General features: G+C 41.3%; 1 protein-coding gene across 1 annotated transcript; it reads left to right on the forward strand.

Moving 5' to 3' along the window:
• MONOS_6836 (putative chromodomain-helicase-DNA-binding protein 9) lies at positions 1 to 16,739 on the forward strand (the record flags this gene model as incomplete). The annotated part of the gene is made up of 5 exons (XM_067877103.1): positions 1 to 139; positions 258 to 1,327; positions 1,552 to 3,270; positions 3,530 to 13,660; positions 13,918 to 16,739. 5 exons carry the CDS (start codon positions 1 to 3, stop codon positions 16,552 to 16,554), a joined length of 15,696 nt encoding a protein of 5,231 aa, XP_067726856.1. The 3' UTR covers positions 16,555 to 16,739.
• Between the last annotated feature and the right edge of the window lie 89 nt (positions 16,740 to 16,828).

Genomic DNA, 16,828 nt, shown 5'->3' on the forward strand with positions numbered 1-16,828 from the left:
ATGGTTGACTTTTTGAATTTATGGATTTTGATCAAAGATCAAATTTGTTGGATGTCTTTCTTCCCTGGTCCAACTCCGACGGGATATCGGATTCCATTCCCACCAACAAGCAAACAACCTACACAGCCCTTTCCAATAGGTTTACCTTCAAACATAATTTCTAAGAATTTGTAATTCAATTTCTGTTTTCATTTATTTGATCATGTTTCATTTTTATTTTGTTTGATCATTTTTCTTTCGATTTAATTTGTAAATAGTTGGGCCACAAATGGGTCTACAACTTTCAATGATGCCTGGATCATCCATTTCAACTCCAGCTAATTCATCCTTTAAGCTAAATCTAATGATTCCACAACCGATCATGGCTCCTATTGCTCAACTCCATCCGTCATTACGAATGCCATTTCCTCAACCCGTATCAAAGCACGATGACAAAACTGAAGAAGGAAATGATTTAAAATATAGTGCAACTTCATCTCCTCTTCAAGCTACAGCGATAGGAAAACCAAAAGTTAACTCTGTAATAGATCCAAGACTACAGGTTGGAATGATTGATAGTAATATGGTTCAAAGAGGACGAGGAATTTCAAGATCTTATAGAGGTGCAAATTCAGATTTTGAAAATTTCCCTGCTCAGAAGGATCTTCAGACAGCAGCTGATGCAGGAATGGAAGCAATACCACAAGAATTATCTGAATCAGCTGCACGAAGAATGCAGCTTAATCTTCGTGCAACATCTGGAAAGAGGAATTGGGGGATTTATGCAGATGAAGTGAGCGGAGAAGATTTAGATGCAGCGTTTACAGATATGGAAGAAAGAGCACCAAGACGCGGAGCAAAAGCAAACAAAAAGAAAGGAAAAGCAACCGGCGTTGGACGTGGAGCAGGCAAAAAATTGACGAATAGAAAAAGGAATGGGTATGATCAAGATTTCATCGATGATGATGAAGAGGATGATTATGGATATTCACGCGGAGGATATGAATTTTCACGGTCTATGAGGGTTACAAGAGGGCAGGCACAAAAGGAGAAAGAGTTATTAGAAGGAAATGGTGAAGGCAAAGATGGAGAAAATGGAACAGGGAAAAAGAAGAAAGCTATTGGAGAATATGATGAAGATATCGACTTTGGAGATGATGAAGATGATGAACCTGATGAAGATGATGACTTTGAAGGAAATGATGAAGATGATGATTTTGAATATGGAAGCAAGAAATATAAGAAAGCGCAAGATAATGGATATGGTGAAGGAAGAGGAAGAGGACGAGGGAAAGGAAGAGGCAGAGGCAAAGGAAGAGGACGTGGAAGGGGCAGAGGAAGAAGTCTGGTTTGTTATTTATCTGATATTTGATATTATTCATATTATTTTTAATTTATTTTGTGATTATTTTTTTATTTTATTTTATTTATTTATTTCTTTTTTTTTAAAAAATGAAAAATAATTTTATTTTTTATTTTATTGCTTTCACATTATAATAACAATATTAATAATTATTTTACTTTTAATTTTTATAATCATTATTAATTTTTCAAACAACTCAAAAATTTTAGTCTCCAGTGATGGGACAAGTGGTGCAATACAACCCAGTTCCGTCGTCCTCTCCATATCAATACTCTGATTCCACCGCCCTTGTCGCAGTCGCTCCTTCTAATTCCTCCAGCAATTACAGCAATTTCAATAATAACAACTACATTTACAGTAGTAATAGTAATAGTAGTAGTAATAATAATAATAACAATAATGTTCCTCTTTTCACAGCTGCTTCATTCATTTCCTTCTTTGCTGGCCCAATGACTGCAAGTGGGCAGTCAATATTAGCTTTGAGCATCCCTCGTCCTTCATTCCATGCAGGGTGTGTTCTTATTCCCTCAGAAGATGTGTTTGAGATGCACAGGGACAAAATAACAGAGAAGGATAAAGAGAGGATTCAGAGGCAGATAAGAAGACTGGAGGTGATGGTTAGGTTGATGGAGGAGGAGATTAAAGCGAAGGTGAAGGAAAGAAGAGAGAAAGAGAAAGAGAAGAAATTGAAGGCGATTGAAGGAGGAGAAGAGGAAAAAGGTGAAGGGAATGATGAAGAAGATACAGAAGATGAGAAAAATGAAAAGGAAGAAAATGATAAAGAAGAAGAAGAAGAAGAAAAGAAAGATAAAAAAACAAAGAAAGCGAAAGAAGAAGAGGATGAAGAGGAAGAGGAGGAGGAAGAAGATAGCGATGATGAAGACGATGAAGATGAAGATGATGAATATGAAGAAGAAGATGAAGAAGAAGAGATTGATGGAGATGATGATATTGATTGGCTGAATGATGAAGAAGGGACAAAGAAGAAGAAGAAGAAGAAAAACAATAAAAATAAAAACAATAAAAAGAATAAAATGAATAAGAATAAAAATGGAATGATAAAGACAGAGAAACAGAAAGCGAAAGAAGAAGAGAAAGAGATGAAAGAAATGGCAAAACAAGAACTGGAAGAGAAAGAAACGGGTGAAAAATTAGTGTATTTGAGAACGAAACTGGTAGATTTGAAGAAGAAGAAGAAAGAAATGGAAAAAGAAGAGAAAAGAGAGAAAGAGAAAGAGGAAGGAGGGAAAATGGAAGAAGATAAGAAAGAAGAAGAAGAAGAGGAGGAAGAAGAAGAGGAAGATGATGAAGGAGAACAGGAAGAAAGAGAACTTGAAGAATTAGATGAAGAAGAAATTATCAACACACCAATAGAAACACACATGGTGATTGAGAAGATTTTGGCTATTCGAATGAAAGTTCCTCTTCCATCACCTTCACCTTCACCTTCACCTTCTTCTCCTTCTCCTTCTCCATCTTCTCCTTCTCCTTCTTCTCCCTCTCCTTCTTCAACTCCTTCATCTTCATCTGATCCATTGAATAACACTTCACCTAATGAGCAAAATGATTCTTCAATTTCTTCTTCTTCCTCTTCTTCTGAAGATGGATCTTCATCAACCACAACTGTTATCACGATGAATGAAACTTCTTCGTCGTCATCATCATCTTCTTCTTCCACTTCATCGTCTTCGTCTTCTTCTTCATCTCAATCATCTGAACAACCTTCACTTTCCGTTCTCTCTCTTCCAGACACACCGTCATACGCCATCACCCCTTATCTTCCTTCTGCTTATGATTTATCTTCAAATTCTTCGTCTTCTTCTTCTTCACATCATGTTCATCATCATACTTTTGCATTTGATAATCCATTGATACAGAAAAGAAATAAGTTTCCTCAAGTTTCGTTCCCGACTCCGTTTTTGTTATCAGTATGCATTTTTGTGGAGGAAAAAAAAATTGAAAGAATAAAAAAAATTATTTTTATTAATTTTTTTTGATTTTGAATTTTTGATGAGTACATTTATTCACCTTAAATGTTAAATATTGTTATTTTCTATTTAAACAATAATTTTATTTTTTATTTTTTATTTCAAATATTATGCATTTATTTATACATTTATTCTATTTATTCTATTTATTCTATTTATTCTATTTATTCTATTTATTCTATTTATATTAATTCAACAGCTTCCCCCCGCCTCTCTTGAATTCCTTGTGAAATGGCGTGATCTTTCCTACATCCACTGCACCTGGATCACATTCGAAGAGCTTTCAGCAGAGCAATTTTGGCGAACAAAATTAAACACATTTACGAAGAAGATGTGGGAAAGAATACAAAACATGGGGAGGGCTAAGAGATTTTGGGATGAAGATGGAACAGCTGTTGGTGGGAAAAAAGTGCAAAAGGGGAAGAAAGGGGGGAAGAATGAAGAAGGAAATGAAGAGGAAGGAGGAGGAGGAGGAGGGGTGTTGGAAGAATCTATTGATGATATGGAAGACAAAGAAGAGATGGATCCATTCAACCCAGATTATGTGGAGATTGAGAGAGTTCTGATGGAATCTAAGGTGATTGATCCGAATTGGTATAGATTGGAATTTGAGAGGGAAAGCAAAGAGAGAGTGAGGCAAAGAAGGATTAAGAGAGAGAAGGAGAAGGAGAAGGAGAAAGAAAAAGAAAAAGATAAAGAAGCCAATAAAGAAACACCCAATGAAACAACAAAACAACCAGAAAATCTCAACACTGACACCAACTCCAACTCCGATGTGACTGAAGAATATTCCTCAATTCCTTATCAACCCACATACTTAACTCAATATCTCATCAAATGGAAGGGCCTTCCGTATGACTTAGCTTCCTGGGAGTGGGCATCTGATGTGGACAACAAGCAGAAGATAGCTGAATACAAACAGAGAAAGAGAACCCCGCCGTGTGTGGTGCAGCCTGTGGAGCATAAGAAGCGGATGTACAGGCACACACACGCGTATTATCAGAATGCAGCAGCAGCGGCTGCAGCGGGGGCGATGGAAGGGAAAGAGATTTCTCCTTCTTCTTCTGTCACACCAGCTGTGTCAACCACACCGAATGGAGGAGCAAGTGGAAGAGGAAGAGGAAGAGGAAATTCAGATGAAGGGGATCCGTTTGAAAGTGATTCTTCGAATGTTTCAATTGGAAGTGCTGAAGGGCAGTCAAAGCAGATGAGTGGAGTTGGAGAGGGAGGAGAAGGAGGAGGAGTTGACAGTGCAATTAGTCCTTCTCCTGTTTCCCCCGCTGCTTCTCCTGTGATGTCTCCTAATCCTTCTGTCACACCTTCTTCGTCCCCATCATCATCATCATCATCATCCTCTTCTTCTTCTCTTCAAGCACTCGAGCCAGTGATTCCACTGGAGGCAGTGCGAGTGAAAGAATCGAGGGTGTATAAAGGAAACCACACACTCAGACCATATCAATTGCAAGGATTGAATTGGCTGCTGTTCAACTGGTCGATGAAGAGGAATGTGATATTGGCAGACGAAATGGGGCTGGGAAAGACGGTGCAGGCTGTTACGCTGATTGAACATGTGGCGAGGAAGGAAGGGGAATATGCAAGATTGCAGAAGGAGAAAGAGAAAGAGAAAGAAAAGGAAAAGGATAAAGACAAAGACAAAGATAAAGATAAAGAACAAACAAAGAAAGCAGAAGATGCTTCTTCAGCAGACAACAAGAGCGATTTGGCTGTTGCATACAACGGACTGGCTGTGAAGGGATTCCCGCTCGTTGCGCCTAATGCCACGTTGCCTGCAATCACATCACCCGAGTTGAATGAAGGGGCATCTTCGGAGACACCTGAGCCATTGTCTACTTCATCATCACCAGCATCAACAACAACGCCTTCATCTGAAAGTGCTGATAAGAAAGAAGAGAAAGATGATGCTGCACAGATGGAGAAAGAACCAGAATCTTCATCAACATCAACCTCATCTTCTCCTTCATCTACTGCTGATTCGACCTCAAATACGACTTCAAACACTTCATCATCATCATCTTCGTCTTCGTCTTCCTATTCCACTTCCTCCACTCTCCCACCATTCTCTGGTCCATATCTTGTGATTGCCCCTCTTTCCACCTTGCAACAATGGCAAAGAGAATTTGAGCAATGGACTGATTTGAACTGTATTGTGTATCATGGCTCATCCAAAGCTAGACAGCTGATTAGAGAACTTGAGTGGATTCATCGCTATGAAAACAACGGTGATTATGAGGTGGAATATGATGCAGAAGGAAACGAGATCATAAGTGGAAGTGGCAACGCAGGAGAAAGAAGAAAGAGAAAGACAGGGACGTTGATGTATGATGACAACGATGATGACAATGTTGACAATGGCATTAATTCAGCCAGTTTATATGGCTCACCCAATTCATCTGCACTTGCTCTGACTGAAATGGGGAGAAGGAACCTTCGCGAGAGGAAGAAGCCGATTTTGGATGAAGCGATATTTGGGACAGCCAGAAGCAGAGCTTCGTCCTCATCCTTTGGCACGCCTCAGATTGGCCTTGGATTCGAAGTGCTGATCACGACATATGAGATGGTGATGGCTGACTTGATGTACTTTGAGCCAATTCAATGGAAGATTATGGTGATTGATGAAGCGCACAGATTGAAAAGCAAGGACTCAAGAACGTTTCAGGATCTTCAGCAGCTTCATACAGAACGCATTGTGCTGCTGACTGGAACGCCTCTTCAGAACAACATGGCAGAGTTGTTTGCTCTCTTGCATTTCTTGGAGCCGAAGGAATTTCCATCTGAACAGCAGTTTATGGATCAATTCGGTGATATTTCTGTGCATACAGAGAAAATTTCCTTGCTTCACGAAGTTTTGAGGCCGTTTTTGCTGAGAAGGATGAAGGATGATGTGGAAGACTCAATTCCAATCAAAGAAGAGACAATTATCGAAGTAGAATTAACACGTCTGCAGAAGCAGTATTACAAAGCCATCCACGAAAAGAACTTCAAGTTTCTTGCACAAGGAACAACCAACACGAAGAATGTGCCTAATTTAATCAACGTGATGATGGAGCTGCGGAAATGCTGCAATCATCCTTTCCTCATCAAAGGAGCTGAAGAATCTATCCTTCGCCAAGCTGATGCCTCCACAGAAAACGACTATTTCTCGCTTCTTGTGATGTCTTCGGGGAAATTCGTGCTTTTGGACAAGCTTCTTCCGAGGTTGAAATCCGAAGGGCACAAAGTGCTTATCTTTTCTCAGATGACGAAAGTGCTGGATCTGATTGAAGGATACCTCCGTTGGCGTAGCTATGCTTTTGAGAGGATTGATGGCTCAGTCAGAGGCAGCGACAGACAAGAAGCCATCGATCGCTTTTCCAAAGAGGATGAACACAGCAACACCTCGTCTGATCAGCGTTTTGTGTTCCTACTGTGCACACGTGCTGGCGGATTGGGTATTAACCTGACAGCTGCTGATACAGTGATCATATTCGACTCTGATTGGAACCCTCAGAACGATATCCAAGCACAGGCAAGGTGTCATCGTATTGGGCAGACGAAGAATGTGACAGTGTATCGTTTGATCACTCGAAACAGCTATGAGCAGCAAATGTTTGAGATCGCATCAAGAAAACTGGGGCTAGACAGAGCAGTGATGAGCGGGGTGAGAGGAGGAGGGAAAGAGCTGGAGAAGAAGGAGATTGATGCACTGCTCAAAAGAGGAGCCTACGATACGCTTCGAGATGATAACGATTTTGCTGACTTGAAACCAGAAGAAGGTGAAGGAGTCGGACACGATGATGAAGAAAGAGAGGAGATTTCAGCAGCAGCACAGTTTGAGTCGTCGTCTATTGATGATATCCTGAACAAGGCCAAAGTTGTGAAGTACAGCACAGGAGAAGGTAAAAACAGCACATTCAGCAAAGCCTCTTTCCTGATGAAGGATGGAACAGATGTGACAGAAGGGTTCCTTAGCGGTGGAGCAGACATGGATGAAGACGACGAATACGCCCATCTTTCGATGAAGGAGAAGATGGCATTGTCAGGAAATGGCGGAATGGGCGAAGGAGGTGCAGGTGGTTCTGGCTCTGGCTCCAGTTCTGGATCAGGTTCGGGTTCTGATGTGGAGTATGGGCCAGATGGACAGCCACTGAGAAAGAAGAGAGGGAGGAAGAGAAGAAACGAGTTTGAAGATGCAGAGAGGGCGATGATGGAAGATGATAAAGGATTTTTAAAGGAAGATGATGCAGAGTTTTGGGGGAAGTTGTTACCTGTGGCACATGCATTGGCAGAACAAGGGGATGAGATCTATATGATGCCACGATTGAGAGACAGAAGGGCGAAGGAGGTGGCTAAATTGAGGGAAATGGATGAAGAGGAGAAGAGGAAGAGGAAGCATAGAAGGCATCATCATCATCATCACCACCATCACCATCATCATGATAAAAAAGAGGAAGAGAACAAAGAAAACGCTGAAAAGAAGACAGAAGGAGAAGTTAAACCAGAGCTTCTACAGCCATCTGCACAGCATCCTCAGCCTTCTCCCTCCCCCTCTCCCTCAATCACTTCACCAACACCTTCTCCTTCCCCTGTTCGCACATCATATGATTACTCCCAAAGCGGGAATGAACTGCACATTGTGCTGAATGACAACATCAAGACACAGATGAAGCAGATGATGTCGAAAGCAGGGCTTTCCTGGGATGGTTCTGAATCCAAAAGGAAAGATCCACTTGTATCGCAGATTATGAGTCAGGCAGAGAAGAAGCAGAAGATGGAGGAGAGAATGAGATCGATGGGTCTGTCTACAATGGGAGCATCAGAATTTGATAGAAAAGAGAAAAAAGGGCATACGCCAGAAGAATTGGAGGCGAAGAGGAAGAGAAGAGAAGAGAGAGAACTTAGAAGAGCAGAAAGAAGAGAAAAGAAGAGGCAGCAAAGAGCGATTGAAGGAAAAGCCGGAGGCGCTGAGGGAGAATCGTCTTCATCAACTTCTTCTTCTTCCTACTCTTCCACAGATGGTGAGTCATATTCCAGCTATTCTTCTGATTCTGAAGGCTCCAGCAGCTTGTCTTCTGGTTCATCGTCAGGTTCTCTTTCATCCTCAACTGGCTCTTCTTCAGTATCAGAGTCGAATGCGGTGAATGGCGATGATGAAGCACAAAATGGAAAGAAGCACAGACATCATCATCATCATCACCACCATCACAACAGAGGAGACAACAAAGAAGAGAAATTCTTTGACCCATCTGATGGAACATATCGTGATGGCACTACATTTGGCAGGCAGATGGCTTCAGCATTTGAAGAATCGTCACATTACTTGCAGAAGCAACAGAAGAAGAAGAAAGGTGGATGGAGAGACGGAGATGATGGTGAATGGAACGATGGTAGAGCTGTTGGGTCACGAGGAGGACAGCATTCATCAGCCCCGCCAATCAACTCGAAATGGGAAAGGTTTGACACATATCGCATCCACAATGCACTTCTTTCATTTGGAGAGCGATATGATGTCATTCAAAGAAAAGTGTTTCCGAAGCATTCGTTGGAAGAGACACAGGAATTTGGTGAGGGATATTTGTGGCTGATGGAGACGGTGGGGAAGGCATTGGATGAGATTGATAAGCACAAAGCAAAAGAAAAGAAGATTATTGAGCAAATCGCTGCATTGGAGAAGAAGTTGAAAGGAGGAAATGATGAGAACGAGGATGAAGCGAAGTCGAAAGAGAAAGCGGAAGAAGGAGCAGAAGAAAAGGATGAAGGAGACGAAGGAGACAAAAAGTCAAAGAAGAAGAAAGCAACATCTTCACGAACACGTCAAGATTCCTCTAAGAATTCTTCAGCTTCTTCCTCTTCATCCTCCTCTTCCTCTTCTTCCTCTCAATTCCATTCTAATGAAAAAGCAGTTGTTACTCCAATAGTCACTGCACAGTTGCACAAACTGAGAGAAGAGCTGAAAAAGATGCCACCTTGTCCAGAAATGCCTTCATGGACGAAGCTTCTGATGACTCCTCCTGTTATCATTGATGTGCGTATTCTTCGTTTGGGATACGACTTCTTTAAGAAGAAAGCGAAAGAGTTTAACAGGACGATGGAGAAGATGAAAGTGCTGACTAGAATGATAACACACGATTTGACAGGAGAAGTTGAGAAGCTTCGAGAAGAAATCAGATGGGACAAAGAAGAGCAAAAAGCAGCTTTGGCAGCTGCCAGCAATTCAGATCCAGTCACACAGACAAAGAAGAGGATATTCACTTCTCTGACGCATTCACATAATCCTTCACTGCTTCAGCCAGTTCCGTTTATTGAGTCGATTCTTGTGCGGACAGTGCATTTGCCGTCGTATTGGTCAGCTGCACACGACAGATGCCTGCTTGTGGGCATATGGCGACACGGCTTCCACGACTTCGATGCAATTCGAAACGATGAAGAGCTGCTGTTTGCGAAGCAAGTAGGGAAAAGTGATAGTGAATTGTTGGAGAAAGAGATGAATGATAGAGACAAGAAAGCGAAAAGGAGTGGGAAGAATGGGAATGTCAATGGAGGTGCAAATGGAGAAGGGGAGAATGAAGAGGAAGAGGAAGTGAAATTGATGGGAGGAGAAGAGGAGGAGGAAGGAGAAGGAGAAGGAGAACAAGAGGATGATTCTGAGAAAGATGAGGAAGATGATTCAGATGACAATAAGGATGATGATTACGGTTCATCAGACAAGAAGAAGAAATCTGGTGGATCAAAATCTTCAAAGGGAGGCAAAGGAAAAGAGTCAGCATCGCACAAAAAACCAGGCAGAAAGCCAAAGACAGATGAAGAGAAAGAGAAAGAGAAAGCTAAAAATGAGCAGCAGAAGATTAAGAGAGAGAAAGACAATGAACGGAAGAAAGAAGAGAAAGAAGGAGTGAATCAAAGTGGATGGCCAAGCACACTCACGTTGCGTATGAGAGTGAAGACGTTGATGACGACGTATCAGAAGATGGAGACACTTTACAGGAAGCAGCTGTCACAGCAGAAGGTGATGAACAAGAAGAGGGCAACTTATATGAAGAAGATGGAGAAAGCGAAGAAGGACAAATCAGGAAAAGGAGGAGCTGATGGAGGTGACGGAAAGGGGAAAGATGATGAAATGAAGGATATGGAGTCGAAGTTCAAGATCAATATGATCAATCCATATGCCACACTCGTTACATCATCAGAACTTTCTCTTTTGACAATGCTTCAACTGCCTTCATCTTCATCATCACAAGGCTCAACTTCTCCAAATGGATCTCTTCTATCTTCCTCTTCAACTCCAAACGGCACCTCTTCATCTCCTCTTTTAGGGGACAAATCATTGACGGATGTGGACAAGTCTAAATCTCCCTTCAACTCTCCTTCTTCTCTTCTCTTCTCAGCCACACCCACTTCTTCTGCTGTTCTGAGCTCGTCTGGTCTCAATTGGAGCGGCGGGACATCGATTAGCTCAGCTTCAGACACGTTTTCGTTTGTGGTGAAGACGAAGACAGGGACAAAGAAGAAAGCGAAGAAGAGTGGAGCAGAGAAAGGAGAAGGAGAAGATGGCAAGCAAGACGGAGGAAATGGAGCAGGGAAAGATGCAGATTCAGCAGAAGACGATGAAGAGATAGAAGATGTGGAAGAGGAGAAAGTGACAGCAGTGTGGCCGTCGAAGGAAAGGCTGCAGTTTATCACGTTTGCTTTGAGCTACTTTTTACCTCCAAGTGAAGAGCTGACAGATGATGAGAGTTCAGATGATGAGGAAGAGAAGGAGAAGGAGAAAGAAAAGGAGAAAGAGGATACAGAAGATGAATGGGAGTATGTGACCGATACTGAAGGTGAGAAAGAGGAAGAAGAAAAAAGAGAAAGTGAAGAGAAAGGAGAAAAAGATTCCGAAAAGAAAGAAGAAATTACAAATTCAAATGAAAATTCTGAAGAAAAAGAAAAAGATAAAGATAAGGAAAACACAGAACAACAGAAAGAACAAGAAAAATCAGAAATATCAGCAGATGCTCAAAATGATGAAGTTAAAAAAGGAGGAGAATTTGATAGTGATATGTTCAGTGTTGATATAAAACCAAACATTTCAGATGAAGAAATCAAGCCTCAAACCGGAATAACATCAGAAGATACAATGAAGAAAGAAGAAGTGAAAGAAGAGAAGGAAAGGAAAGAAGAAGAAGAAGAAGAAAGCAACGTGAATGTTAAAAGTGAGCTTTCTGATATATCAAAGCAAGATGAGATGAGCGTTGAGAACAAGATGGAAAAGGAAGAAGAAACAGGACTGACGAATATATGCCTCACACATGAAGAAGGGAAAGTGATGGCTTCTCTGGCAGAAGGAAATGAATCAAATCATAATGATAATCTTTCATCTTCATCATCATCATCATCATCAACTTCTTCTTCTTCTGATTCTACTGCAATTTCAATGAACAAGAAAAAGAAGAAGAAGAAGAAGAAGATTTTGAAGTCAACATCAACATCATCGTCTTCATCAACAGAATCATCTGAGTCAACGAAGAAGCATTCCCGTTTGAGCGAAGAAGAGAGAGAAGCTTTGAAGCAGAAGCGGATGCTGGAGATAGCAGATTACTGGGAGCGCTTCAAAATCGAAGGGAAATTCAAGCATAAGACGCCAGAACAATTGTGTCTTTTCTACACACAGTTTGAAAAGGAATGCGAAAGAATTGTAGCAGAAGAAGACGAAAGAATAGCAGCAGAGTTGAGCAAAGCACAAGATTTCACTGTGAAGGCATCAGAAACAACATCACGCAAATCTGGAAAAGGTGGAGGAAAAGGAAGATGGAAGAACAAAGGGAAAAACGGGAAGTTCAATGAAATTGGGTTGGAAGGAATGGAAGGAATAGGAGGAGTTGGAGTTGGAGGAGCTGCTAAAACAAAAGGAAAAGGAAGATCAAAATCAACAAAGCAAAGCAACAATTTGTTGCCTTCTGTTGAGATGTCATTGAACAATGAGAATAATGAAGCTAATCAAGAACAGCAGCAAGAGGCAGACAATGATGATGACTTGTCATTTTTGGATGATGATTCATTTGATGAAAAGAAGGAGAAAGAGAATGAAAATGAAAACGAAAAAGAGGCAAATGAAGAGAAACCATCAGAAAACACATCAGCTGAAGCAGATAAAAGCAAAGAAGAAGCGAATGAATCAAAAGAATCAACAGAAAAAACAGGAGAAAATAAAGTGGAAGATAAAGCCGAGGCAGAGAACGAATCGCCAATTGCATCTTCAACCACAGGAGCAGAAACGTCTTCTGCGAATGAGACAAATGAAGACCAGAGCCAAAATGTTGAAGCAACCGAGAAGAAGTCAGAAGAAGAGGAAGGAGAAGGAAAAGAGGAAGCGAAAGATGAACAAAATAATGGATCTTCTTCTTCTTCAAATTCAGATGGAACAACTCCAGCTTCAACAACTTCTTCTGATACTTCTTCATATCCCTTGTCTCCAAGAAGAAGGCAAAGAACACATTATTCACCAGAGCACATCAAGACATACCCTGCACCAAAGAGGAAGAAGAAAGGATCACAAACGAAAAAGGATAACATTTTAGGAGGAGCTGATAAGAACTCTGCATATTCATATGCAGACAGCGGAAAGAATGGATCCAAGCAGAATTCACGAAGAGGCGCCAATAACGTTGCTTCATCGTCATCTGCTTCTTCATATCTACCCAATTCCTCTTTCTTCCCGTCTGCTGGCAGCCCCATCTCTCCCTTCACGCCAGCACCAATCGCACCTTTCCAACCACAAAGACCAACTGGATTGCCAAAAACAGACATGCCATCGACTTCTCTTTCACAGGCACCTTTCGGACAGCCAAACACATTCAATCCGAATTTGACCCCGTCTTTCAGCAACAAAAGGACAATTTCGTTTGCTCAACCGAACTACTTTTCAGCAGCTCCTCCTGCTTTCATTCCATCTTCGAGTGATTCTTCGTCTTTGCCTTCGAATGAGAGCAAAGACGACGATGATGATCCATTTGGCAATTCACAAGCAGACGACGAGAAGGAAGACAAAGACGAAGATGGCATCTTGTCTTCTCTGATGGCAACAGATGAACAAAAACCTCCTTCACGCTCCACGAAAAAGAAGTCATCAAAGATTACATTCGACCAGCAGCTGGAAGCAGCGCTTGGGTTGAATTTGGGCTCATCTTCTTCGTCTGCTTCTTCTTCAGGCGATGATCTTGCGTTGGGTGGAATGCAGAAACAATCAACATCGCCTTGGGATTTCATTACACCGCTTCGTGCAAGAAGGTTCTTGGAGTCAAGAAGACTGCTCAGAAACCTGAAGAAATACGTGTATCCTGTTCTTGATAAGGTTTGAATGAAGTAATTTATTTATTTATTTATTTATTTATTTATTTATTTATTTATTTATTTATTTATTTATTTATTTATTTATTTATTTATTTATTTATTTATTTATTTATTTATTTATTTTGTTAATTAATCCAATTTTATTTTTCAAAATATATTTATAAACCTTTATCTTTATAATTAATTACAATTTTTATGAAAAAAAAATAAAAAATTTCTTAATATTTCTATCCTTTTATTAATATTTCATATAACCAGATAACTTCATTCCCCATTCTTGCATCCAAAGGCCGATTTCAAGTGTGGTGGCCTACCGACATTTTGGATGAGTCTCTTATCAGAGGAACACAAAAGCACGCCTTTATGTTCCATCGAATGTTCATTGACAAGTCGCTTAAATTCCACGAGTGGATTCCGCTGGACTGCATGGCAGAGCTTAAAGAGATGTGCGGGATTGAAGATGACCTGGACTCTGACGAAGAGCAAGAGGCAGAGAAGAAGCCTTCTGGAGGAGAGGCAAAGAAACTGGGCGACGGAATGGACGAGTCTGATGTGGATGATGAAAACGAAGTGCATCACAAACCAGCAAAGACACTTGCAGAAGCGATTGAAGCGATGAAGAGCGGGAAGAAGAAGAAGAAGAAGCGTGTTGGAGAAGAAGAGCTGTTTTTGACTGAAGGATATTTGAGGGGGCTTAGCGGAGCAAGCATTCTTCGGAATATTTTGAATGGAGAAAGCATAAGCAGCATAGGAGGGAAAGATGGAACAGCTGAGAAAGATAAGAAGGAAAAAGAAAAAGAAAAAGATAAAGAAGGAGAAGAAACCGAGGACGGGTTAGACGAAGGAAATGGATCAGAGACAGATGAAGAGAACGAAAAAGGCGGAAAGAAAGGGAAAGAAAAATCCGATAAAACCGACGAAAAGGGGAAGAAAGGAGGAAAGACAGTGAAACGCAAGCATCATTCGTCAATTGTGCCATCTGTGGACGACATTCCTGGCCTGCCTCACATTCCAGTGCTGTTCTCAAGGATACATTCATTGACACAGCTACTTATGTGCGATGGAGTTGTTAAATGTGCCATTAAAGAAGGAATGAAGGTGGATATGAATGGCAATTTTATTGAGGAAAAAAGTGCAGCAGGAGAAGAAAAGAAAGAAGCAGAAAGCACACAAAAGGAGAGCAATTCCGAGCAAGTGCCAAATGTTCCTGCCGAGCCTTCTTCAAGTTCAAAAGATGAAAGCAAAGAGCAAAGCACAGAAGCAACTTCTGAATTAACAGGAAATGGACAAGTTGGCAATGCTGATTCAGAAATTTCTGCACAACAGACGGCACAAACACAGCAGGAACATACAGAAGCATCTGTTACTGCTTCCGAGCCACCAAAGCCTTTGAACATGCAGACAACAGACGATTCCCTCCAGCGAAAGAAAAAAGGACCGAAGATGAAGCTGATCCGCTCAGAGTATCACATAAACCCAGACGGGATGATTATCCGAGTGAGGAAAGGAGGATACATCATCAGCCACCAAGCTGGCCAGTCCTCGCAAATGGTAGCGAGATTCGACCAATACGGCCACCCGTCCAATTTGGCACCTCCCACCACAGCACAGACAACAAGCGGATACACAAACGGCTACGAAGTCAATGCGATTGTTGGGTATGTGCGGGAGCTGCCTTTGACACAGCAGCCGTATTCGTCATCGTCACAGCGGCCTTTGCGCTACAAACAAGCTGGATTCCCGCCTTCTTCGTCAACGTCCTTGTCTTCTTCTGGTACGTCTGCAGTCACTGCAAATGGAGAGAAGGGGCAAACGAGATCAAAACGAGCAGCCCAACAGCCAAGCGAGCCAATTCCACCTGAACGAATTCAGCCAAAGAGAAGTTCAGCAATGCATCCTTATGCACCGTTTGATCCTTCTGAATCCATCCTCGGTACAAAACGACATTCATCATCTTCCTCTTCATCATCTTCTTCTTCCTCCTCTTCTTCTGCTTCCACTTCATCTCTCACTCCTCATTCATTTGTTGGCACCTATAGCAATTCTTCATCGAACACAAAAGCTGCAGGCAAAAAGGACAAAAAACTTATGCCCGATCCACTTCGATTTGAAAGCACAAACGCTTCATATGCGGAATCAAGGTTGATGGGAAGTGGCATGCCGAAGCTTTTGAACACCAGAAGTCCTCGCGATTTGAAAGGAGAAGGAGTGAGAAATACAAGCAACGACAGAGGTTCTGTTAAGCCTCTTCCTCTTTCGCATTCGCTTCATAATCCAACCACTTCTGCATCTGCAATGTTTCCTGCCTTCACCTCACCTCTTTCACCTCCAAGAACCACATCAGCACAATCACTTCCTTCAGCCATTGGTCAGCCTGCTTCAACTCTTCCCACTCTTCCCACGAACACCATTACATCTATTCCATCAATGACCTCTCTCCCTGCAATCCCTTCTCTCTCTGCACTTCCCACAATGCCTTCAAATTCTTCTGCAACTCTTTCCTCGCATCCACCAACACAATGGATGACTCCTCATACAATTCCACCAACTTCAATGGCTCATCCCCCATTCTATCTACCACCTACACGAGTTGGGATGAACTACTCGCCAAGTGGCTTGTTTTCTTTCACACCTCAACAGTCTTTGCAACCACCTCAACTCCGTGCTTACCCGCCACCACCAACACTAGCATCTGCTGAACAGCCTGGGCAAATGAACCAAATGAGACAGTTAGAATATATGCGCCATATGCAACAGATGCACATGTCACAATCAGTTCAGCATCCTTCAATTCAACATCAATTTCAGCCTTCTCCACAATCTAATACACAAGCATTTCCAACAATTCAATCACTTCCTTATCCTAACAGCCCCAATAATTATCAGGAAAAATAAGCAAAATAAAATGTACTGCAATATTTGTAAAAATTTGATGTTTGTTTTTTTTCTTAAAAGTAAATATTAATTATTCACTTCACTTTATAATTTTGATATTCTAGCTCTATACATTTGATATTTTGAAAAAGGAATTTCAAATAAAATTTTTCCCAAGAAAAATCAAATCTTGATTTATGTTGAAATACTTAGTTTTAGTCCTAAGATTATACCTCTGTGACCTGACAAATAACTTGAAGCCTCGTCTGTCACAAAAAAAAAAAAAAAAAAAAAA

The sequence above is a fragment of the Monocercomonoides exilis genome (genome assembly GCF_001643675.1).
Source record: "Monocercomonoides exilis strain PA203 chromosome Unknown scaffold24-1337568, whole genome shotgun sequence".
Classification (NCBI taxonomy): Eukaryota; Preaxostyla; order Oxymonadida; family Polymastigidae; genus Monocercomonoides; species Monocercomonoides exilis.